The sequence below is a fragment of the Ixodes scapularis genome, unplaced genomic scaffold, assembly GCF_016920785.2.
Source record: "Ixodes scapularis isolate PalLabHiFi unplaced genomic scaffold, ASM1692078v2 PGA_scaffold6__148_contigs__length_123643588, whole genome shotgun sequence".
NCBI lineage: Eukaryota > Metazoa > Arthropoda > Arachnida > Ixodida > Ixodidae > Ixodes > Ixodes scapularis.
In genome coordinates this window covers 89923942-89949752 of record NW_024609881.1, presented here as the reverse complement: position 1 = coordinate 89949752, position 25811 = coordinate 89923942, and the positions used below count along the sequence as shown (strand labels likewise).

At 46.8% G+C, this 25811-nt stretch overlaps 1 protein-coding gene across 2 annotated transcripts; it reads right to left on the bottom strand.

Moving 5' to 3' along the window:
- Positions 1 to 764: 764 nt before the first annotated feature.
- LOC8028599 (putative RNA-binding protein Luc7-like 1) lies at positions 765 to 24843 on the bottom strand. Of its 2 annotated transcripts, XM_040206582.3 has the most exons (9): positions 24644 to 24773; positions 21676 to 21733; positions 17652 to 17746; positions 14269 to 14367; positions 13078 to 13188; positions 9559 to 10070; positions 7050 to 7205; positions 4078 to 4153; positions 765 to 1893 (listed from the first exon to the last, which is right to left on the bottom strand). In XM_040206582.3, exons 4-8 carry the CDS (start codon positions 14362 to 14364, stop codon positions 4087 to 4089), a joined length of 942 nt encoding a protein of 313 aa, XP_040062516.1. In that variant the 5' UTR covers positions 14365 to 14367; positions 17652 to 17746; positions 21676 to 21733; positions 24644 to 24773; the 3' UTR covers positions 765 to 1893; positions 4078 to 4086. The 2 variants fall into 2 exon arrangements, with proteins under 2 accessions (XP_040062516.1, XP_029836947.1); XM_029981087.4 differs by lacking the exon at positions 21676 to 21733 and having other exon boundaries at positions 24644 to 24843.
- Positions 24844 to 25811: the final 968 nt, after the last annotated feature.

Genomic DNA, 25811 nt, shown 5'->3' with positions numbered 1-25811 from the left:
CTTTTTGGTTTTAGAAACTAATTATACACCCTCGCAGTAAATTTGATAACTATATGCCAAATAATAACGTTGACATAAAATATTTTCAACACATTGTGAGGCAGTAACAAAGTAAAGGAGTACAATGTTCGAGTGCATTTTTCTCAGTTCCACTTTTTGCTGCAAATTTCATACGAAGGAACCTTTTGTTCAAAGGTAAAAGTATTTTGATACTGTCGAGACCGATTATAACAGAGTCAACGGGAATCGGAAATCACTTTGCTATATCAGTTATAACTGACTTCAGTTAACGAAGTGCAAAAGGGAATGGGAAATCACGATCGCTTCGCTGCAGCCGCTATTTTGTTATAACCGGTCTTGAGATGTTTCTGAACTGAAATTAACTGGGGAATTGGACTATCTATTTTATTTTGTTAGAAGACAAAGTCCTCATTGAGAAAAAACTACCGTAGAATACCGTGCATCCGCCCATTGTACATTAAGCGCCCATTACCAAATTTCTAAGATATGAAAAATATGCACAGTACATTTATATGTAAAACTGATGATCGGACAAGCGCCCATCCCCCGTTTTTTCGCGATTATCTTTAAATTCTAAGTGGGCGCTTGCCCGGTATTTTACGGTATATTTTTAGAAATTGACATAGGACAGATATGCATCTCATATTTTAAGGTACTGACTCATCCTGAAATATTTACATTTGAGTTTTAAACTAGATAGCCCGAAATACCACATCCCCCACTTTATAATCAAGTAGTCAAAATGATGCTTAGTAGGTTTATTTGCATATCATAAATTTCTTAACAAAAAGTGATGCATCTTCCTATGCAACTATGCAAGATTTTCATAAAAACCTGAAAGTTTTCACACCTACATCTTATGTCAAATCTTCCCTGCAAATTTCATTCCAATCACTTGTGTAGTTCAGAAGTTAAATTTCTAGCCAGTGTCACCCCTTAATTCAGACAAAAAAAACAAAACTGACGAAAACAGTATACATGCATCACCGTCGTCTTTTTCCTTTTTTTCTTTAAAATGCTCAATTTAGCAGGGACTTCCGAGATAGCTTGCGAGCAAACCGGTGTGTTGTACGAAGCGTTGGACGATTTCGTAATGCACCCATTTTTAACACACGTTCGACGCATCCATGGGCAGCTGGAGACCGCGGATATGAAAGCTAGAAGCCTCGAATTATTTCTAGAATGCATCCTGCGTCATGGTTTTGCTGTTACTGCGGGCAAAAGGGTAAACAACGACGCTTTTTCTGAAGTGCTAACGGCATTAAGCTGCAAACTTTAAAACATGACAAAAACATCCTCTAATGCCAATTTTCAACTCGAGAGTCTCAACATTTTTATTGCTCCGAACAAACCGATTTTGTGGCCACACTTCGTTATTCGTGATCTTGACCTTGATTCACTATTATGAACAATTTTCCTGGGAAACAAAGCTGTCCATATTAATGAGACACAACTGCATTGACTGCCACAAACTATTCGCTTCACTTCAAAATTACTTGTATGGAAGAAATGTTTGCTTTGAACTCCAAAATCGCTATCGCACATCCGTATTGTAAGCAGTGTTTTTGTGTGCTTGGTGGGATTGAGGCCCCACCAAACAGACGTTCCCGGACAAACAAGAAACTTTCGGGATAGTTTGCGAGTACCACGACCATAACCGACTTTGCCAAAAACTGCAAAATTGATTCGCCAGACGTTTATTTTTTTTAGTCAACTTGCACAGACTGTTTGGAGAGCATGACAGGAAAAAAAAAACAAGAAAAAACAATAGATATGAAATGAGGGGGAGATTTTTGTCAATAATATGTGGTAATATGTACAACGCAATCACCGTCTTCGATCGTCGCTTGGTCAGCTTTCGATTGTCCAAAACTGAAAGAAATGAAAAAAAAAAGGAATATAGTGTTACCCAAAGTAAATGTTTTACATGTACATTCCTCAATGGCATTTCTGAATTATTTCTACATGTTAATCTTGAAAAAAAAAAAAAAAAAAGGCTAACTCTAGCACACTGTGCAAAAAACTAGGTCATAAGATAGACTGCACATAACTGCTCTACAAAACGTGTGATGCTGATAATACTAAACTCCAATTCACGATAACTTGACGAACCGTGGAGGCTGCGGCCCCCGCGACCCAATAAGAGCGCTGGAGCAAGACATGTGATAACACTCCATGGTCGAGGCCATGGGGCCTTGTAACCGCCACAGCAACAGCGCCGTTCCCGACAAAAAGTAGTTCTAGGCTTCTTTCTCTTTTAACGATAATTGAACTCGTGCCCTTCAATATCTAACGAGAAGATACGAAGAGTAAAGAATAAATAATCACAAATTTAAGAGTTTCAATTATATTTAAACCAAAAAGGGACGTCACCATCCGTATCCGCTCCAGATATTTTTTTTTTTTTTTTTTCTTGTAGTAGCGTTGTGGCCGTTTGTGATTGCCGGTGGGTGATGGCAGCCGTGTAATCGGCCGTTTCCTCTTAAAAGATCCCACGGTGCCCTGGCATTAGCACCCGTCGCAGATTCGCGACTAAATTGACTGTATGGTTGTGTCGTGAACAGTTCCTGAAGTGCTCGCTATTCTAGCGGACGGAAATGTTGCTGCAGTGGACGTTCATCTGAAGTTGGTTTGTTTCTGAGTAGATGATTCTTGGCTAGCAGACGACAGACGGTTCCTCCGGGCCTCGCATCTGCCGTAGTGACACAAAAGGCCGGTTCACACATACAGCGGAGCGCTAAGTTGGCGCTACGTGAGCGCTCCAAGGAGCGTTCATGTGGCGCTTCCTAGCGCGTGGTGTGGCACTCTGTTAGCGCTTCAGAAGCGCTTTGTTAGCGCTCTGTTAGCACTACAGGAGCTCTCTGTTAGTGCTACAGGAGCGCTCTGTTAGCGCCACAGAAGCGCTTTGTTAGCGCTCTCACGCTCCTTGTGCCGTGCTTGCTGTTGCAAAACAGCGCGTGCACGCCGATTCCTTTTTTTTTTTTTTTTTTTTTGCATTGAAAGAAGAAGTAAAACAGCCGCTTTCCAAGCAAAGGGTCGGGCAGGCGATTCAGAGTCGTGGACTCTGAGCGACTAATTGGTTGGGTACGACCTCATCGCTTTCTATTCGATATGCATGACCCTAGTTTCAAAGACACGCAGTTAAAAATAATCGCCTTCAAAAGAGCTCTGCGTCTCGGTCCCTCAGCCTGGGAACAAGGTTCGCCGGGTACCCCTCGGTGTCTCGATGGCGAAAGATTTTGCGCACCCAGAAGGCTCTTCTGGGCGTTAAGCCGTCCACGCACATATGCACTACCTAAGAGCATTTGTCGCATTTCTATTTCAGCATCCCCCATGTCCGCCATGGTGCTGCTGACGCACACCCAACCACAGGAACCGGTACGGCAGTGCACGCGCTAACCCGCAGCACCGCGGTACAAGAAGCGCTACTGAAGCGTTAACAAGGAGCTACTGGAGCGCTAACAGAGCGCTACTGGAGCGCTAACAAAGCGCTACAGAAGCGCTAATCGCGCGCTATGTTAGAACTAAGTCACGCGCTAGGAAGCGCCACATTAGCGCTCCTTGGAGCGCTCACGTAGCGCTCCGCTGTATGTGTAAACAGGCCTAAATGCTCCCATGACGTCGGGTCACGTGCCTCGCTTTGATGCTCTTGTTGGGTCACGGGGCCCTAGCCTCCACAGTTCGCCAAGTTATTGTGAAACGAAGTATAGTCAACCAAACAAACTGTTTATTCATAAAAATTTATTTTATAACATTGCAGCAATTTCCCAACATGCAGAATCAGCTACGGCAGCAAATGTGGGAAAATAATTGGCAAAACAAAGCTCTTAGAAAAATTCTACCATGCAATTTCGCTTTCAATAGAATAATCCGATGTTGCGACACAAGACGGTACAAATCATGTATCACAAATCTTACTCCAAAAACATATCTACAAAAAAAAAATGTTGAAGAAAAAATATGTTTATGCAGGAATGCTCAAAATTAAAAAAGATATAGCACTAACATACCACAATTCTTTACACCCTCTATACTATGTGTGACAAAAATGCTCACCAGGGATCATCACTTGTCAAACCTGTGGTTCTCCTCGCTGTCTTGTCGCTCCTGTCTCCTCTCACGGGAAGAACCCCTGTAAGCAAAAATACGGGTATGGTGCAGTCCTGTTCCGACGCGCAACAAAAACCGTAGAGTGTAACCCACTTTGCATTTGCGTAACTGCCATATGGCATGCACACTATCAAGTGCCAAACAAGCGCTAACGAAGGAGCCAGGTAGAGATTGTTGACGCCAGGAAAATCGTTAATAAGAAAAAATTTAACTCAATAAATACCTAATAAATACGAAGTGTTGCTGTAATGTAATACCAGTCTTATAGTGTAAACATGACTACAGACTAAAGACATACTGATATGAGGAGAGTACTAAAAGACACCGAAGACTGCTTACGTGTAAGAATGCGAAAGTATTCGTTAGACGCAGCGCATTCCTACAAGCAGCGCGCCACGTCTTCATTTTCCACACGGCGTTCCGGCAGTGACATCCCGCTCCCCGACTACGCAGGCTCAGCGAACCCTGCCGGCTACACGGCTTCTGTGACCAAGCATCTGCATTGCTGGGTTTTTGGCCAATAGGACTTTAGCTGCCAATTCGCTCAGCCAATGGGAACTTTCGTGCTGCTTTTCGCTGCTACAGACGGAATTTTGGTGCAGTTTTTCGCTGCTACAGACAATGCTGGCTTTGCTCCATGAGTCAGTTAATACTTCTGACCTGCTCTGTAGAAGCCACTAGATAATAAACTTAATGTGACAAGGCACCATAATTACAAATTGATAGACATTTAGCTGCACTCAACACAATACATGGAACATGCATGTCGGCATAGGCCACAAGTTTTTTAATGCGGCAGCACATAGGTGTTAATAGTGATAGCCTGAACGGCGCTTCGTAGCTAGTTTCTTGCACCTCATCAACGAACACAGTTTCCAAAGATTTTGTTTGCATCAAACTTTTAGACATACTTGATCATTTTGAGTTTTATACAACTAACCCCACTTAGCCCCGGGAGCACTGACTGACGGTGAACGACAATCTTAAAAAAGAACGTCTCTACGCAGAGTAAAAACGATTATGGTTAAAGGGCAACTCCGCTTCATTTCCAGTAGTGCAAAACTATACAGTTCTCTTTGTTATCATCTACAAAACCCCCATGGCAAATATTACGACGGAATTCCGCCTAGAAATTCATTAAAATCGCTGTCAAAGTTCGACAAGCACGAATCCGCTGGTTTTGGATGAGACGTGCGGGCCAGACAACACTGCCCGGCTGCATTTCCGCTTCCTCCAAATTCCTTCTCCTGGCACGTCCGCGACGTCATCAAGCATGTACAGATTTTTTTTTTTTTTTTTCAATTTTTTTTTTCTGGGGAGAGCACGGGTGGCGCCAGCGCCGTGAAAGACGTGAGTGACGCGCTCGGCCGGCCCGGCGCTCAACTATTGATACTACTGATAAGCCGATCGCCTCGTTGAGCGCGGCTTGTGTTACATCCCATACTTTTGAACACCAAGTAAAAGGAGGAGAGGGAAGCTGCTTTTCTAAGAATTTTGAGTGACGGGTTAATCTTCTATAATCTTCTGGGAGGAGAATAGCGACGCCTTTGCTAATCCAGGAGGCACAAAGGAGGATCCTGATAAGAGGGGAGCTCCTTCCCTTGTATATCACGTGGGTGTACATGCTTAGTGATGCCGAATATACAATGTTGTCCGGCTTTGCCACCGTTTCGGTTTCGGTTTGTAATCATGGCTAGAGTAAAATTACACGAAAAAGATTATATTTTTCGCGAAACAAAGGATTGGGGATTGTTTTGGAGTGCTTCAAAAAGCAAAATCGGCCACTATCTCGAAATTTTTGAAATTAAGCGGAGTTGCCCTTTAAAGGCCCGTTCACACGTTTGCGTTCGCACCTGCCCCATAGTCAACATATAACAGTGCCTGAAAATGCGGACAACGTACACTTCATTGCTTGATTTTTCTATACCAGGAGGCGCCGTCTATGCAATACAGAAGCTGAACTGAGGCTACAATCAGAATCATCGCCTCTTTTTCGCATTGCCGAGGTTGATCTGATTGGCACTTTAATTTTGTGCCGCTCACGAAAAGATTGTGACCGTCTAGACATCCGCACACTATCTGCCGCCTTTCTGCGCGTGCCTTCGGCCGTCGCCTGCAGGCAGAGTCGAATGGCACCGGAACAGCACCCTCAACCTCGACATCTGCGTTGACGGCTAGGTTCGACTCGCGCTTTCATTTTGTGCCGTGCCCTTGGGAAGCCTGTCGAACGACAGACGCTGTCGTGACGTTTGACAAGTCCACAGAAATGGATGGCGCACTCCGTGCTAACAATCGTGCAGCTGTTCGACACGGACCGCCGAAATGCACAACAATTCGATCGCGAAGAGACGAAACGCTATCCAGCAAACTATCGACCAATTTCTCCAGCCGTTTAATACATGAAGTGCCAACGGCAATTTTTTAGTCCGAATTCAGTTTTTTGGAATAAATGTTTATTTAGACTTTGCGAGAATCCGAACAGTCGGTAAGGAATTGTACTGTCAACGAATCCATTTGAACGTTTGTCCGAGGCAACTTTTCCGCGCTACATTGTCAAACCTACCGGTGGTTTCCACGGTGCTCAGACAGCATCGAAGCTACTTGCGCAACCTCACGGCTACCTTCGACGTCTCCTTCGCACAAGCATGTGCCAAAGAGCCTCGCATGGCAGTGCAGGACTGCTGCAGCCTTGCGGAAACTACACCGGCCTCAATGCCACCCGAAAACATTGATGCCAAGTACAGACTGTGGCGACGACTCAGGACATTTTGTCGCCCCGCTTTTGTCCAAAAACCAAAAAAAAAAAAAAAAAGCGCCAACAGCACCGATTCCTGGCACTCGTACAAACGCCGTCGGCACACGTGCATTCTTAACGCCAAGTCTTGACTCCGCCGTCGACGGATCCGACCGTTCCTCACCTTCGAGACGACCGCCTGTGGTCCTTGTCACGACGCGAGCGGTCGCGGCTCCGGTCCCGTCTGCGCTCCCGCGACGAACCTCGTGACGCCCGACGAGAAGAGGCGCCGCGGGAGTCCGACCGCGAACGCCGCTGGCGCTCCTTTGACCGTGACCTGCTGGAGAAACGACAAGAGCAAGCAACCCCACTTAGCCCCGGGAGCACCGACCGACGGTGAACGACAATCTTACAAAAGAACCTCTCTACGCAGAGTAAAAACGAATATGGTTAAAGGCCCGTTCACACGTTTGCGTTCGCTTCCAACCGAGTTCTTGTTGAACGAGCCCTTATCGGATAGCGGGCGCCTCGGCCGGGATTCGAACTCGCCGCCCGGGTATCCGTAGGTGGACGGCTAGCCTCAAAGGACCTTTGTTTGACGGGTGGACATCCTGGTAATGTCCCCAAAACATCCACGCAATGTTTGAATGTCCCGACAATATCCACGAGGCATTTGTGCTACATTAGGACATCCTTACGACATTCACGGGCCAACCATGCAACGTTACAACATCCATGGAATGTTAACCCCTTGACTACTCATTTTTTTTTTCTTTAAAGATCGTACAGAAAGCTTTATTTAAATCAAGCAATTTGCGTCAAAATAAAGAAAAACGTTTCCTTGGCTTTCAGGCGTAGTCTCGTGCTCTATACCAGGACTTCTGGTCGCCTCCTCTTCTTCAGTAGTTCTTCACAGTATGATAGAAATCGAGAGATTAGCAGAAACCTCACATAGGACATCGTTTTGCCGAAAATTGGAGTCTCCACTATGGACCTCTTGGACCAGTTCATTTTTTCACTTGCGTCATAATGATGCACAAGGCAAAGTATGCCTTTATATCATCCGGAGTGGTGTCAAACCATTGCTCCTCATAGCATTTCTTGGGATGATCCTCATCGCCCATCTCTTGTTCGGCGTAGCGATTTGTCTCAGCAGAGACAGACGCCCAAAAATCATGACTTGCAAACACGGAAAAGGTCGACAAGGCGCTTGTCTTCTCACCAAGACTGCGTTGAACCCTTGCTGACACACCTGGGGTTTCTACAAAGGTGGACTGAGCAGGCTGGTTGTCCCTCTTCTCCCAGTTCCACTGACGTGCAAACGCTGAAGTCGATGAAATGCTTCCAGGATTCGCATCGTTTTCAACACTTTTCTCACAGTGCGTTGAACTCTCATCGGATTCCAAGTAATCGGAAAGGCAGCAGGATTCGTCGTCAGAAATACTGGCGCATTCATCACTTTCAAAAAGAAGTCTTTGTATATCTTCGTCCGCCAAAGCAGACCTCCGCGCCGAAGACATATTTTTGGCACGCTTGCTTACAATAGTGCGCTTATTTTTTGTCAATGGAGCGCCCTCTCTCTGTCAAAAAGCAAAGCAAACAAGAAAAGAACCCAAGGTAAACAGGAGCAACAGGGGTAGTGCTGCCATCTGCCGCAGAGCTCACAAAACAAGCTCTGAAACCGAAACACGAGTCACACTCGTGGTCGGGTTTTATGGTCCGTGAATGGCGGCACGAGTGACACTCGTTATTAGTAGGCAAGGGGTTAAAGGAGCCATGAAACAATTGTTCTACTTTCGCTAAGTGCTAGTCAAAATCGTTCTTTAACGTTAATAAACTTTCCTTAGTTTTTCCGCCTAGGCAATGGCAGTCGCCAAAAAAAAATGTGAGAAATATGAGCATCGTTCATCCCCTCAACTCAGAGCCAGAACAAGCGGCGCATGCGGTCACGTGCCCATCCTGTGCTGGCAACGCTGATCACAGTAGAAAACGCAGCTGAGCTCCAGTCACCGTTAGAGTTCGGCTATTCTCATCACCGCAGCGGTTGGACACGAGCCACTACCCGGGTGTCTGCCGAGGCATCGATTGTTACGAACCGAAGTCTGGCACTCACGCAGTTCTCATGTCCGATCCACGAGCCGTGCTCGCCTGTCGTCAGAAAGGTTGCTTCAGTCCCACGATTACGTCGTCGAGCTTTGCGAAGACAAGACTGAAACAGATCGTCCCCTTTTGTCCTCGCAATTTCCCCGCGACAAAGAAGCTTCCGAATTGGTGGCGGTCCGTGCGAGTATGCTTGGGCCAGACTAGGACCGGTACGCCTCTGCAAAGTCGTGAACATTCCAACTTGACGTCATTTCGTGACCCCTTCAAGCCTGTGTCTCACAGCTCGCACATCGTACAAAAGACGCCACGTTCACTGCAGACAGTACAGTATTACCTGTGCACATGTCTCAAGCACGTTCGAAACGTGTTCTCTTCGCACATTTCTATTCTTCAAACACGTCTCCAGACAGTTTCCGCACAACCAATGCCGCAGGACCACCAAACAAGGAAGAACCGCGCCTCAGACGGCGTCCTCAGACCGCCTTTCGTACGTCGCACAAGAGGCACGACCGCAAATTCGGGACCACACCCGCTGCCGGATAAGGCCGTCCCCTGCCCCGAAAAGACCTGAAAACCGCTCCCGGACTCACCTCCGCCTCACGGGCCGCTCTCCTCCGCCTCTGGCTCCTCCCCCGGGGGGACTCCGGCTCCTCGACGACCTGGGAGCCCTCTCCCCACCTCCCTCCGCCCCCTTCCACCGTCCCCCTGCCATCCTCCTCTCCGCCTCCCGCTCCGCCAGCTGCTCGTTGCGCTGGCGCTCCCGTTTCTCCGTCACCGTCTGCCGAAGGCTGTCCAGCTTCTCGCGGATGGCGATGAAGCCCAGGTGCAGCTTGCCCCCGAAGTGGTCCGCCAGCCGCCGGTCGTTGTCGTGGATGCCCAGGTAGGCCGAGCAGACGTCGCACACCCTCAGCTTCTGCTGCTGGTACGACGAGGCCGGCATCGAGTTGCGGTAGTCCTGCTCCGCCTCCGCCTTGCGCCGGCGGATGTCCTCCACCTCCTCGAGGAGTTTCAGGGACTCCTCCACGTTCCCATCCGCCCCCTTGGCCTCCGCCGCCGCCAGCTTCTTGCCCATGCTCTCCGCCAGCTCGTGCACGCGGTTCAGCTGCAAGGAGACAGACGTTTACGTCCAAGAAGAGCCTCGAAACGTTTCGCTCTGAACAATTGACAGGAGGAATCGACGACCAAAAGCGTGGTGCCTGGCACGCAATTTCGACCGGCGTGTTTATTGTCCCACACATCGCAAAAGTTCCTGAAGTGGCAAATAATAATAATAACACCAAGTCTTTACTTTCAGTGCCCAAAAACAACTGCAGCAGTCTCCTCTATAGTGCACTCTATAATCCTATAGAAAAAAACTTGTTACCTTATAATAATTACAAAATAAAACAAAGTTACGAGTAGGTTGCAAGGTCTTTCAATTGATGGCGGCACAATGAAGTAGATGAGCAGAAATTGAGCCAAAGAAGAGCGATCATATATCGTTCGAATCGAGTGAGCGGTGAGGTACAGCATGGCAAACGAATGTCAAAGAACACAAGATATCTGGTACAACAGAAGTCAACATGAAAACTCACTTTGCCAAGCAGTGGCGGCGAGTCAGTGACACCTTTTAGCAACCTTACGAAACAATGTGGTTCCGGAGGTTGGGGGCTAGAAGCCTCGGCAATAAGTTTTGAGCGAACGCGAATGTCACCGTGGGGTCTTGACCTACGACAGAACGGGTGTTTGCCACATCTACTAGTGTGTCTGTACAAGTTAAAGGGACCATGAAATGATTTTAAAATCGAGTTTCATCCGCCGCACGTCGTAAAAGGTGTGAAAAGAAACACAAAAACACAAAAATAGGGAGCCAAAAAAAATTATTTGCTATAGAACTTTTAAAAGAAAACTGGACTCTTTTGCGCCTTCCTTCCTTCGCCTGTTCACTACGATGCATACGCAGAATCGGTGCACGTCAGCCGAATCCACATCGCCTATTGGGTAAGAGCCTACCTCACCAGCACCGCGATCGTAAACAATAAATAGCCGGCGAATGTTTCCTAAAAGTTTTGTTAAATAATATTCAGATCCACATTTTGTAGCATAATTAGAGATGTGTGGCGAAAATTGCCAAATTTGATAATGCTGAGAGCCAAGCGCCATCTATCGTGTGGTAAACGAAGCAACTACTGCGCGTGCGCAGTAGGGCAGGGCCGCCAGTTACTTGGGTGACGGCGACCGACGAACATTTATTTTCTTTGTTTTCCTTCCTCTCAAAACTCTGACTGACTGAACGTTTATTTTTCTACGTGTTCTTCCCGCGCGTGCCGACTTCAAGCAGCAAGAAAACAGTACTTAAAACAGACCACGACGAACAAGAACGCTGGATTCACCGACTCCGACGAAGCGTATAGGCCTAGCAGGCATTCCGACTCGGCGCTGCGTTGCTTCGTCGCAAGACCGTCTGCCTACGACCGGCTGGCGTGCTAAATGGAATATGCCCGCGCGACCCTTGTGGACCCTTCCCGTATTATAGTTTGATCACTGACCTCAATTCTAGATTAAGAGGTGAGGAGGTCAATCTCTTCCCCTTGTTTTCCGAGGCAGTGTTGACGAACACTCGTCGAAAAGGGACTCTCGTCGATTCTATCTTCTTGTTTTGTGTGATATAGAGCTGAAATAAACGCCGTATAGATTGCCTTCGTAACACGGTATGTACACTTTGTTATTGGTATGCCATTTTTATTCTGACAGACTGCACGTGTCGACCCCGGTCCAACCTTTCTTTGCCGAGTGTCGCGTCAGTATCGAGTTGCAATCGTAAAAGAACGGTCCCGAAGCGCTTACCAACAGCGCGAATACAAGACTTCCATCAAGCGCGCGCGTCCGCTCCGAGTGTAAGCAGGTATTTACGTGGCTCTTGCTGACACTCGTAGTTCAAACGCATCTTTTTTAACGTCGGCTCGCTCCTGCATCTCCGAGGCCGCGAAAAACGCCATCTACGTCGCTTTGCAAACGACTGACACGGGCCGGCCCTTCTGCCAACAATGACGGGGTGGTGACAAGACTCGCTGCACTTCCCAACAGGCATACCGGCGTATGGGACTAGTCCCATGCTGTCGCTGTAGCGCAACATATCTCATTGAATTTCGCTCAGCTGCGATGCGGCGATGAGAGGCGCCGATTCAGGAAATACGTCGGTGACATCAGCGCAGTAAAACCTACCGGTGCACCCCAACTCGTTGCCGCTAACACTCCCATTCTCCTACTGCCGAGAGAACTTCCGGTTCCGGAAACGGTCTACGTCACGGCTTCTTTTGCGGTCAGTTGGAGAGAATGAAAAAGTCGATATTTCAATAATTTTTTGTGTAAAAGTTAATAAACCGAGACGAAAACGGATGCCTGTTCGGCATTCAGTGAACATTGACGGTTTAATGTAAAAGTTATCTGGAAAAAGTAAAAAGGTCATTTCATGGTCCCTTTAAACAAGTGCAAAAGAGACAAGGACAGGAGCGTAGACAGCCCAGCAACATACTTTACTAGAGTGTAGCATTTATGACACCGTCACTTTTGCGGGGTGACGGCAGACAAGAATATGTTCATGGTGCGCAGTTCTTTCTACATCTTGGTTTCGATGGTCACAAAAGATACAACCCGTCGGCCCACAGTGCCCACGCGCATAAACCCCTCAATACAATTCTATACATAAACGGACTTCAGTGCCGATCGTGTATAGACCAATTGGACCGGTTAGAAACGAATGGTTACGTAGCTCTGGAATTGAATTTGTGTGTCGTACCGTAATAAGCTCACGAATATAGACATTGCGTCGTTCGTCTCGGCCGCATCTTCGACCTCTTCCTCCGCAAGTCGCCAGACGACAGCCGTTAGGTAGCGCAGACGACGACGGTGATCAAAGTTGCCAGACCAAATTTTGGAAAGGGTCTATTAGCAGCGTGCCTGAACAATCGGTGGACCGTCGAATCGCACTACCGCAGTTGCCACTCATACTATAATCGGGAACAATTTCGCATTACTCTTCACAAGACCACCAACATACAGCTCAAGAAATAGCGGGCAAAGAAATCCAATTTATCGAGTCATTGAGACTTGAGGAGAGGGAAGCTCACCTTGAGAGTGACTTCAGCGCTGAGTTCTTCCTGGGTCTCCGCCAGGCGCCTCTTGGACTGCTCCGTTCGCCGGTCACACTCCCCAATGAAATTCTGGAGGTGCTCCATGGCCTGCAAGATGACCCGATTCCCCAAAGGGTCCTGACCTTTCCAACTTAACAATAAAAAGTTAAGCTATAGTCGGTGACAGGTCAAGAACGAAGTGGAAGCTCCTCCCATCTCTTTCCACTTTAGTAGTGCGAACGCGGGAGAGGAGGCGACCTCCTCCCCACCGTTCGCTCCGCTGAAGTGGAAAGGGGTGGGAGGAGCTTCCACATCGTTCTTGACTTGTCACCAACTATAGATTTATTTGATTTAAATTAAATAGTTTGATTGAAATCATCAAGGCTAGAAAATGGAAATTATCACTAGCCATGACAGATTGATTGAAAACAATCTGGAAGATTTATTGCAATCTAAAGTATAGTATACAGTCCAATCTCGTTAATTCAAACTTTCGGATAATTCAAACTAACATGCAGGTCCCATCCTATGCATGTCTATGTAAGAAAACTCCCGGTAAGTCAAACTTTGCTTTATTCAAACAAATTTCCGGTTCCCCTTGAGTTTGAATTAACGAGGTCCGACTGTAATTAGCAACTTTTTATCCATATAAACCCAACCATATAAAAACAAGGATGGCTTGATTTTTTAGCTATATTTATATTTCATAGAGAATAAAGATCAGAATAGAGAATTAAAAATCATCATTGATTTTTATTCTCCACCCTGGTCTTGAGTGTCGCCTAGGCTCACAAGGATAAACACAATTTTTCTACTCAGCTGACGTTTTGTAGCCGACTTAGAAGCCCTACTGCTTTTCTTTCACAGGGCTTTACAGGTGCATCAGCAAATGATGCACAGGAAGTAAACCGTCTGTTCAGCTTCCTGGCCAAGGGCTCTAAACATCAAGAAACCAGAGCAGCATACAAAAATGTTGGCCGACAACAGGCCATGACAGATGGTAATGGCAACTGGTGATAGCATACGAATGATGGTACACTGGCAGTGATAAGTGAAAATGTTCACTGACGACAAGTAACAGTGACAACGTAAACTGGCACTGAAACTTGCAACGGCAGCAGGCCTGGCAACTGGTAACAGCGACGTTATCCGAGAACGACTCGCAAAGACGCAGCATGGTCCGCTCACATCCACGTCGTAGAAGTAATCCTTCTTCTGGGAGGCGTTCTCGAAGTCCGCCCGAAGAGCCAGGTCGTGGATCTTGGGACAGTCCCCGAGGTCCATCCTCTGCATCAGACAATTACGCACTCTTTTCAAAACAACGCAAGCAGCAACCGTCACGGACACGGAAACACACTGATGCCCAATCCAAACAAATGGTGGAAGCTAACTTTGCAAAGAAACCAAGTTCATCAGGGTCACCCCAGGAAAGAACACACGAGATTTGTTAGAATCATCCGAAGGACTTGAACCGCAATCGAAATCTTAGTTTTACAGGGTTTTATTTTATGCAAGGAAATAAACAATTTAGAAGTGTAGCTTTCGTCGTCTGCACCGCGAAGCAAGCCAGAAAATGCTTGGCCCTGCCGCTGACAAATGAAGTTGTAGTCTGTCTCATGAGGTGAATGGATCTCCAAGGGCGCATCGGTAAAACGAGCAGCTTTTACGAGTACTAGATTGACAAATCGCAGTGCCTCCTAAGGTAAAGTAACCATATTACTTGGGCGCCCAAAGTGGGACATGTATCAAAAAAGACGGGTGAGCATTTTTTTTTTTTTTTTGCAATTTCGTATACATTGTGCACATTTTTTTTTCTTACAGTTTGCGCACTGTTTGGCGTAGGGATCTAATACTTTTGGTTAGAACATTAGTATTCATTTTTCCATTTATGTAGACACTACATTGATAGTACTGTTCACATACCATGCACAGTGATGTGATTGGCCTAAACCATTTTGGAGCACCTTTTGGAGCAGCCAAAACAGTGTTTTGGAGCAGCGAAAGTGGCCTTTGGAGCAGCCAGAACGGTGTTTCACAGCAGCAAAAGTGGCTTTTGGAGCAGATATTCTGAGCTAAAAATATTCGTTTTAAGTGGCGGACAAACGAAAGGCACTTCGTGCTGTGTTCTGACAGAACTCGCTGTTTGTGTTTTTACGGCTGAGACATCCCACAAGTGTATTGTAGGCGTTGCCGAGCAATTCCGAAAAGAACGCATGCTACCGTTTTACTGGTTCCCGACGTGCCAGATTTTCATCAAAAGTAAGCAAACGTAAAACAATGGATTGCAAGCGTCCCGCTGGTGCTTCGGTCGTAGTCGTAGTACGCAAAATGCAACTGTCCAGCATGCGACAAAATAAAAATAAAACAGTCCAGCGGCGCGTGCTTGCCAGGCCGGAAGGCAAGACAAAGCTGAACACACAGAAAAAAAAAAAAAAAAAACCTGAGCGCATCGATACAAGACATAGCGAGCCAGGGTCAAAAAGTTCTTGGAGCACTTTGAGCAACGACTGAACTCGAGACAAACAAGCACGCTGTGCGGGTTCAGCGTGCAGACATTGCCTTCTTTGCTTTAGCTCACTTCTCTTCACCAACTTTCTTTCACGGCATATTTTCACGTACCAGGGTTCTCTCAAAAGAAAGCCTACTGAAAAAAACCTAGGTAATCAATATTTCGACAAGCAGTCATTGAGTTAAAGAGAGATTTTTGTATTAGAGTACGATTTAAACAAAGACAGGAATGTCGATGAATAAGTTTAGGAAGCGCCATATCTGCAGCGACGTGGGGACGGCAACACCCGATGTCGCGCGACCACAGTAATTGTGGTAGCGCGAGCGTTTCAGCTCACAAAGCAACTCTCGCCGCGCAAAGACGTGGTTTTGTTTCACAGCATGACGACATTGCTGGCACCCGGCACACTAGCGTCGGAGCGTCCGCACACGCCCACGTCTATCATTGAAAAAATTAGAAAAAAGACGCGAGACGAGATTCTTGAAACGACGAGGGCGCGAAACGCGAGACAGCGGGGAAAACTATACAACGGGGGACCGGATGGACGATTCACGCAGGGTATCTCTGTGTCAGGAGCCGCTTGCGCCACCTAGCTCACGCTAGGTGGCGCTCACCTAGCGATAGACCGATCTCACCAAGCGTTCCACGCATGCGTGACGCCGCCATAACTGTAGTTCGTAGGAGTAGTAGGAGGCAGACGCCAGTTCATGAGACAGCTCATGCCGCCTCGTGCTCTGCTCGCGCAGACCTCCAGCAGGGTTATCACGCGTGCAGAAAGACTACAGCTCCCATGATGCACGTCGGCAGCGGTGGCGTACTCAAACTAGCTGGTGAGATCGGTCTATTGCGGTTTTCAGTTTAGTTTCGGTTTTGAAAGGCGACCGAAATCGGTCCTTTGGCGCAGGCTTGGCGCAGATTACCCATATTTTGGCAAAATGTAGCAGGATGTAGCAGGGTTAGCCCATAGGCGCAGTTTGGCGCAATTGGCGCAGCAATCACATCACTGCATGCACCAATTAACCTTCAGCACCAGCATCGCTTTAAAGGGACACTGACGGGTATTTATGTTCGCCAAGGTTTTTATTTGTACATGACACACAGAGCCCAACTACACAGAACACAATATGCGGCTCGAAATTCCTTGTCTTTCTGCCTGAAAACAGCCGATCGAGAACTGGCCCATTTGAGTAGCACTCACTCTCTTCTCCGTGGTCAAGTGCCGTTTTCTATGGTTTAGACACAACCACCACAGATAATCAATCGTGGGTCATTGGCGGGTCATCGAAGGCACACACTCAATACCAAAAGGACAAAAAATATGATGCCCCTTTTTTGTGGCTTCTTAAAAGCTGCAAATACGTTGATTGAATAATAAAAAAAAAAGTAGCACAGCCACGTGACTTCAGGTAACTTTCTTCTCTATATTTCTGCTTCCGCCCCAGTCCAGTTTCAATTCCGGTTCCAAGCAGTTGCATTTCTTTTTGCTCCATTAAAAATATATGTGATGCTGTAGCAAAATATTGATTGGGTCGTCTTCTGACACCATAATAGATATCCGGGCAAAAGCTAAACAAATTATTTTGGGGGGTGTCAGTGTCCCTTCAAAGGGATACTAACGCCCCCCATTTTTTTTCTTCATTTTTTGCCAGGCGAATTAATACGGTTGTCAGAAGACTACCCAATCAATATTTCGCAACTGTGTCACAACCATTTTTTAATAAAGTCAGAAAACGCAACTGCTTTACCTAAAATCACAAGCAAATCGGGTAGAAATAAGGAGTCGGATGACGTTCAATGTGCGACAAAAAAAAGTTGTAAAATTGCTAGTTCTAGATTTTGTGACCAGCGAAACTTGGGATTGCAGGGTGATGAACCAAAGATGATTGTCTTGGCTAAGTAACACATCTTTTTGTCTATTTGGGGCTTGGGGAAGCCAAAGCGGGACAAAACGCCATCCCACAAGCACGCCGCGGAACGGCGGAAACCGCAGCCGCCAAAAGCGAGAATTCGCCTCGCCTAAATCTCGACGTCCGGTCGCTTCGTCCCGCGGCATACGACTCACCGTGGATGCCAGGATGTCGTGCGGGCAGCAGGCCAGGAGGAAGCTTTTGCAGACCCTCGGGTCCGTGAAGTGCACCTTGTAGCGGTTGTTCTCCCCTGCGGAGGGCAGAGAGGGCCGCCGAGCACGGGGCGCAGAGCAGGTCACGAGGGGTCGCACGCAAGGCGGGGCAGACCTCACAAGTACCGGGAAACCGCCCCCCTCCGCTCAAATCAATCTTTCGTCGTCCGGACGAAGCCTCGGAGAAGGAACGTCGGAATCGCCCAATGTGGGACGTCCGGTCGGACAATGGAATGCTGCCTCATTGCGCTACCGATAGGAACCGAACGAGCCAATGGGTGGCCCGAATACGAGGCCGGTGATAAGCAACTGGCAAATGAGCCGAGTGAATTGGAATGAAAAGGAGACTTGATTCGCCGACAGATTCCCCAGAAGAACAATTGCGACTTAAAGGGCGCGTCGTAGGACTGTAAACAGTAAGGTTACTGACAAGCCCAAGTCGCCAGCAACATCCTCAATGTGGCAGCTGGACCAGCAATGTGCAAGCTTCGAAATTATTCTTGTTAGAGGCGGTTTCGTTTTTTCTGCCCACTCATATCTTTTCTTCTTAAATTGTGTCCACTGGCTGTGTAGTATGCTCTAGGAAATTATTGCTACGCTGACGCTTAAACTTTTCTACGACTGACTGCCGAGTCCAAGCAAACGAGAGCAAATAATCCTCTACTGCAAAAGATCAGAGGATGATAACATTTTTTTATTTCTTTTTAGTGCATGCACATATGCGGTGAAAAACGTAGCCTGAACGAGACGCCGCAGCAATTTCTAGGAAATCTTTGAGAAGTGTTTATTTCGTTCAACAAATACTGAACGTAAGCTATTCTTAAAGGGGCCCTGCAATTACGTTTTTACAAAATTTTTATTTTGCTCCGAACCTGAGCGCACTGAACGTAGAAACTTAATGAAACCTTTCTTTTCTCGAATTTCGCTTTATTTTAAAAGTTATAGGCAAATTAAAATTACAAAAACAAGCAAAAAATAACCTCCTTCATGATGTCCTTGGTTGCTTGAGTGGCAGTGAACTAGAGGAGGGGTAGTGAGCTATGCGAGCGCTCACGGCTGCCACACTCCGTGTCGACGGCGCGAGAGGGCGCCACTAAAGCATGTTCTGGATAGGCTGTATGCAGCAGGCAGCCAGGGCGACTCACATTGCATTTGCTGCGCGATTAAACACTAGTTCGGCATGACACTTCATTTGCCACAAACGACAGCAAACACGGGGTAAAGATCAGTTCAGAATGGAAGCCACTTTGCGCTGCCATACCGCGAAACGGCCAAACCGCCAGACAAAGCTGCTCGTCGAAGGCCTTCGGAACGCTCGGAGCCGGTCAGATTTTCCTGTCCCTACGACTGCAGCGCCGCCGCGTACATCCGGTATTTTTCCGTGTCGGCGCCTGATCCCACTACTCCTTTCTAGTATGCGCTGCCTTTTCCACCGCTTGGTGGCGGGTATGTCGACGGGTCATTTCTTGTTTCCGTACTTTATAAACTGCATTTGTTTCTTTTCTGATCTAAAATACTGAACAAAAACTACTTTTATACATATTTGAAACGGTTTGTGCCACTTATATTTTGTATTTAGACTAAAAAGCTTTTAGCGGCCCTGACCAGTAGTAAGCCCAGGACCAAAGACGTCACATATCGCGCGCTTTCGGTACCGCGGGTCGCCCCCGTCAGTGGAGGAGGTTTTGTGTCGTTCGGTTAAAATATGACGCACTGATATTTAGTTACCCTCTCCGTGCCTGCTGGCTTGCCCTAACCCCAAGAGACGTAGAAACCGCAAAAAAGGTAGACGCTTAAATATGACTGCAGGGCCCCTTTAAGCAGGAAATGCTTAAATTGGTTCGTCCAAACTTAAAAAAATTACAACCACAGCTTTACACCGCCAACGAACGCCTTCCTTGCAATCGAAAAAACTGGACACCTTTCCGTTGACCTAACAGCCAGAACTGCGCAGAAGACCGTCTCTTATTTGAACTCAAGGTACACACAACGGTACTAGTTCTCCACTAAGACACAGCCAAGACAAAAGTAAACAGGTGGCTGTGCCCATACAGCTGGCTGCCCACTATAAAAAAAACAAAAAAGACCGAAACAAAGAAAAAAATTAACAGCAGCTGCGCAGGTTCCGAGAAACACAACCGGGAGCTCGCAAACACCGTCCGACAAAAGCTGAGAAAACAAGGACAGAACAATTCACCTCTGCTAGCCAGGAGCCTTCACCAACCCCAATAGAAGAGAGACCATTCAACCTTTGGCTTGACAGATGATGAGAGGCCTTCCCAAAACCCGTCTGCAATTCCAGTGAGCCAGAAATCTCTGGTAGCCGACAAAATACAGTTCCTCGAATGAAGATAGAAGGAGCAGATGGCGAACGTGCAGGTCAAAAAAGCTGGCCCAACTGGCATTCCTTCAGCTCCACGGGAACGGCCGATAGAAAGTGTAGACGGCGCTATTAATTTCGACGACTCAGTAGCACCGCATAAACGAGGCCTGGTAAGAAATCTAGAATGACGGTGGTCATGCCATACACCGGAGACCCCGAAGGTCGCGATGACGCCACAACCGCCAGTCAATGAACGAAATGTCCTAAACGGCGATGCCACCTGGACGTATTGCTCACCGACTGCAGACAACTCACGCGCACCTCTCCAGCGATGATCTCGCAGTTTCCCCGCCGTGAAGTGGAGCGGGGGAGGGGACAAATAGAGTGGTATGACACACAGCAGATTCGTACCGGCAGCAAGCAAAGAATTCTCAACAAAAACAAAACAAAGGCACAACAAAGTTCTTTCGAAGGACGTACCCAGCTTTCCTGGCCCGTCTCTCTCCATTTCTTTATTTTTTTTTAAAGACGTACCCAAAACTGTTTTTCCCGGCTTGACCTGAAGGTAGCAGTAGCGCTGCACTTTCTCTTCCCCCGAGTTTGCCCGCCCGGTTGGCGTGTGCGTGCGTTGCCGTGGGATGAGACATAGAGAAAAGGAAGGTGTGTGCTCCTCACCAGCACAAAAAAAGGGTTCATTTGTTTAGAAAAAAGATAGAGGGTTTACGTACGCCTTCCGACGCGCGACCGGAAAAACTTACGGCTCGGTGGCCCCCAAAGGCGCGCTCTCTCTCGTGTCGTGTGCGAGGAGGAGTGTGTGGGGAAGGTGGGGAGGGGGCGCCGGCGCCGGACTCGGCAACGGAGGTGGCGGCGACGGCCCTCCTTGCCAAACAGACACATACGCACAGGCCTGGCCCAATCGGTCGAGGCCGAGGTACCCCGGGAAACGTGGAACAGCTGCCAGAGTTGCTTTTTTTCACTTTGTGCCTACTTGGCAATGAATCTGCCTTTCAAATTCCAGGTAAAGATTGGTACAATAGCCGACCAGAGCTTAAGGAGCACGCACAAAAGTACAAACGAGCCCGATATCTCATTTCGGGGCCACAATCCACGTTTCCTGGGACCCCCTGCCTCACTGGCCCACTCCCGCTCACACCGGGAGAAGCAACGCGAGGCCGGCCATGAGACACAGTGCTCAAAAAACCCCAGAGTTAAAGGGTACCGCCACTCTCCAAAAGAGGGCGACACTCCGCCAAACGGGCTTGCTACTCCTCCCCCGTGAAGCTAGAAGGAAACACACTGAATGCAGACTTGTACCCTCCCACCAGAACAGTAAAGAATGTGGTACATTTTTTCCTTTTTAAAAAAAGACGTTAAAGGCAATTCAAAAGTAAGCTTACGCCACGATTTCATAGCGAGCAAGCTAAGTGGAGGAAAAAAAAATAACTTGGTAATCTTGTAACTTTTCAAAACTTACTAAAACATTTTTTTTTTTAAATATGACAATGAAAACAATGAAACGACGACCGAGAAAAAGAAAACGATCCGCGGGCACCGCCGAGAGACGGAAGGCGGCAGCGCTGGCCAAAAGATTGGTGCAAGTCGAGCACGTAGGTATATATGTCAGCAAGACAGCAAGGGACTCACGCAAAGTACAGCACTGAACAACTACATTCTCCCGGTTCCAGGCCCTTTAGTGCTTCGCCTGGAAAAACACGGGAACACCACCTGTAGACAAGCCACACGACCCTGCCCCCCAACCACGGCCAAAGAAAGAGCACCCCCTTGCCTTCCCCCGCCGCTCTTTCCTCAACTGGGAGGGGGAAGGCGGGGCCTCTTGTCTGCCAACAATCCGTAGGCTAGGTGGCGCTAGTCACCATGCATTTCTCCCAAATGCTACGACCAACATCAATCGTTCGTTCGTCCATCCGCTCGTTCATTCACAACGCTGTGCCTGCCCACACGACGTTGGTGGACTTGGCCCTACTGGGTTCGTATGTAACGGAACCTCTCGTACAATGGGCGCCTCACTATGGCTTTATACACATATGTGTATATAGTATATATGTATATATACAGGTATAGTCATAGGACTATATCTGTATATAGTCGTACGACTATATACAGATTTAAACAATACGTCAGTTATGGCTTCTTTTACGTTGCTAACTAATGCTGGGTCTTTGTTTTTAGCTATTTTCTGCCTGAACCGGGAATCCAATATTCGTGTCTGGTCACTCGAAGAGTGAAGAGACCAATCTGGAGCATTGTGCCCTCATCAGTGGCTATCTTCCAAACCAGACGATCCACATGTGCAACTCTGGTCCAATTCATTTAAGGACTCAAATGCTTAAGAGCTTGAAACAAATTTGTGAAAGTGGAGATTGCTTAAAACGTCTTGCATAAAGTTATCAGAAAAGAATGCCGTGCTCCATTAGAACTTTTATAGCGAGCTCCACTAAGAAAGGAAACAGTCACATAAACGAAGGTTCTAACTTGCTTTGTGCACTTTCTACATTGAAGCTTGCAAAATTAACTGTATGAACTCATGCCTCAATATTACCATATCAACAAACCTGTTCGTGGTCAATTGCATGTGGATATTCATGTTAAAGTTCCATATCTGCCTCTAAACAAACTTGACCACAAGACACCAGTTCCTTTCCCAAGTTTGAAGCGTTCTAGCACCTTTGCTTCCTCAAGCTATAAACTGTACAGGACCCTAAAACACCGCAGCAGGTAAGATAGCAGCTTCCTCATATAAAAATTTCTTATATTATACTTATATCATACATATACAAATGATCCTCACATGAAAGGTCTTTATATGAATGACTCTTATCTGAGAAGTTCCGCTCCACAGCCAAACCCAGGAATGTACCAAGGGATATGAATCACGTGGTCCTTTCCGTCAGCGCCATGTTTTTGCTACAGCTATAGGACTATTCATACTCCTCAAAATTTTGACGACTTCGATGTGCAACATCTGCTGCAGTTTCCTGCCCAGTGTTGCCCGCTGTCCCCGGTCACCAGACTAGGCAATGTACAGGACACGTGTGACCAAATACCATCCTCCTTTAGCAATATGCGAGTAAACTACGCCCTCTATAGAAAGTGCTTACACTCCACCCAATGTACCACTAGCAGTTGGGGTGACATCCCAAATCTTCACAGCTTTGCATTATCTTAACTAAAACAAGAGGAAATTTAAATGAGAATATAACAGCCATTACGAGCATAGATCACCATTCGTCTTCACGTTCTCACAGGTGGCACTTTATTTTTAATCAAAATAAAATCAACTTGAGAAGTTTTGCCACCATACTCCAACCACTAACGTTGGTCGAGCGAACTAGGAGCTTTCCACAATGCGTAGTTACGTGCATGCAGTGCAAAAAAAAAGCTATTTGCTTTCCTTGCAACGTGCCTGAGTTAAGTAGCTCCAATTTCCTGATGCTTGTGATTGATGATATGCCCCTAACAATGCCAACATAATCAAAAACGTTTTCCCGGGCGATACATCATTAGGCTTTCCAACGGTTATACAAACTACGACTGATGAAAAAAGGAAAAAAAAAATTGTATCTGACCGAGCGATCACTGGTGATACAAGCTAGGCCGCAGCAACATCATGGGCCATCGGGCGAAAACTCGTTTTCTAAGTGTTTGCTAGATTGGTGATTAAAAATACTTCGCATTAATGTTTTAATACTAGGCCGTGTTTACCCTAGCAACAGTTGCCAAACATGCAAGACTGCAATAGCAACAAGGGTATTGCAAACAGCATACCATATGCTCCCTAGTCTACCTTGGCCTCACTAGTACAAAAAAGGGGCAGATAATGATCATGCACTCGTTGAAAGGCAACCGCGAAAAGAAGAATAAAAGACTGAACATCCTTCCTCTGTTACCCAATCATAGGCGTCAAATGCTCGAAAAACTTGTCCTATTTTCCGCGTCGCAGTGATCTCGGCCATCTCAGCCTTCAACGTTCCATACATTGCCTAATCTTGACGAAAACTGGGTCACCAGGCGTCAGGCACCACTGCGCCAGAAAGGCTGATGAGCCTTACGATCATTCACTACCTTGCTTAACCTCTTGTATTTCGTGCAAGAAAATGTTCAAGAGCGCAACACTCAATCGCGCTTTTACTCGTGCCAACACCTCTACTCAGTACTGTTGAAAAGGTTGAATAGCTGTCCAAATTCAGCGCTAAAACAAGCATATTGGTAGCTACATGATTTCGCAATGTTAAAAAGACTAACGCTTTTTCTTTTTTTATTGTTATTTTGTGAACACTGGTTTTCCGCATCGGCGAGCGCCACAGCCCTAAAAATCGCTCACTCGCGAAAATCTGAAGCCTAAACACACAGTCGCCCGCCCCGACTTGAGACGTTAAATAAAAGGTGCGCATACTGAAAGGCCGAGCTGAAACGTGGCGAGCTGAGAGCTCCAGCTGTCGTTCTGTACACGTTACAAATGATAAAGACAAATACAAGAAAAGAAAACAATAGAGAGAAGACGGCAAATGTCCGCTCGGCCAGAAGCCCGCAGACGAACTACCACGCTATCGAAGGCGCTTCCAAGAACGAACAGCGCATTAAAATAACTTACCGTCGCGGCCGGTGCCCATAAGCTGGTCCAGCATTTGACGCATTTGCTCGTGAGCCGACATTTTAGGGGTTAACACGGTTCTGTTTCAAACACGGAGAAATGGGGCAACACACTCTCGTGTGCAAATGGCGGCGACTGACAGATTTGCGTTTGTGCCGTTCCGGAAGTAAGCAAATAAGGAAGTAGGCTAGCAAATGAATAGACCAACGAACAGTTGCTAATGGATAAAAACTTTTATGAATTTTATTTAATCTTTCAAATTGGGCGGTGACTCGCGCCACCTACCTTGTGTGTGGCAGAACTACACAGCTTTTTACCGCGGCGAGTGGTGGTGGACTGGTGGTGGTGGTAAAGCTTTATGGGAAAACTAGCCGGTGAAAGGCTCACCGCGGAGAAATGCTCATCGGAGAAAAGCTCACTGCAAAGTCGTCGGATGCGGAGAATAGCTCGCCAGCCTTTTGACAGATGCAGAGAAAAGCTCAGACATATTTGTGAAGCGAGCCTTGTTGAATTTTTTTCTTTTTAATATGTTTTTTGTAAGGCTTGGTCTTGTAGATTAATTTTTATCCTTAAAGGGTATGCCTTGTAGATATTTGGTCTTTTTAACATGTCTTCTCTTAAAGCTTTGTAGACTTCATTTCTGCCAACAAGTAGTACATCGTGCAGTTGACTGAACATTTTTATGCACGCAGATTTTTACTCCTTCGGCTTTTGCCGCTGCAATGTTGGATCGTCATTCGCTCATCTTCTGCAAATAACTTGTCACTTGCCCGCCCTCAGTGGTCAGAAGCGATCACGATATAAAGTTGCTGCCGCTATATAGCCGTGATAGCCGTCAATCGCTTCTCTTGGCCATGATGGAGGTGATTTCATCCAAAAAGCATAGAGCCAAAAAGGGCAAGGCCAAAGTTTTACTAGACAGCTATGATTATGTACAGAAACAGGCAAAAAACAGATGGATTCAGTGGCAGTGTCGGATGCAACGAACAGGAAAATAATATTAAAATATTCTCTCGGTGTCTCTATGATTTCCCATCATAAATGCTAGCTCAGCTTTGCGGAGTTTTTACACTTCATCCATTATCAAAGTTAGTGAAAAAAAAAAAAAAAAAACTTTTTTTCCAAGTGTTACTGTGATTTTCCTACACACACCCTAGGGAATGTGTAC

Excerpts from the sequence above, each read along its gene's own strand:
- LOC8028599 (XM_029981087.4), bottom strand. The coding sequence starts at position 24,704 with ATGTCGGCTCACGAGCAAATGCGTCAAATGCTGGACCAGCTTATGGGC. Across the intron at positions 17,747-24,643 it reads TATGGGCACCGGCCGCGACG|GGGAGAACAACCGCTACAAG; the intron begins GTAAGTTATTTT and ends TGCCCTCCGCAG. Across the intron at positions 4,154-7,049 it reads CACAGGCGGTCGTCTCGAAG|GGGTTCTTCCCGTGAGAGGA; the intron begins GTGAGGAACGGT and ends TTTTGCTTACAG.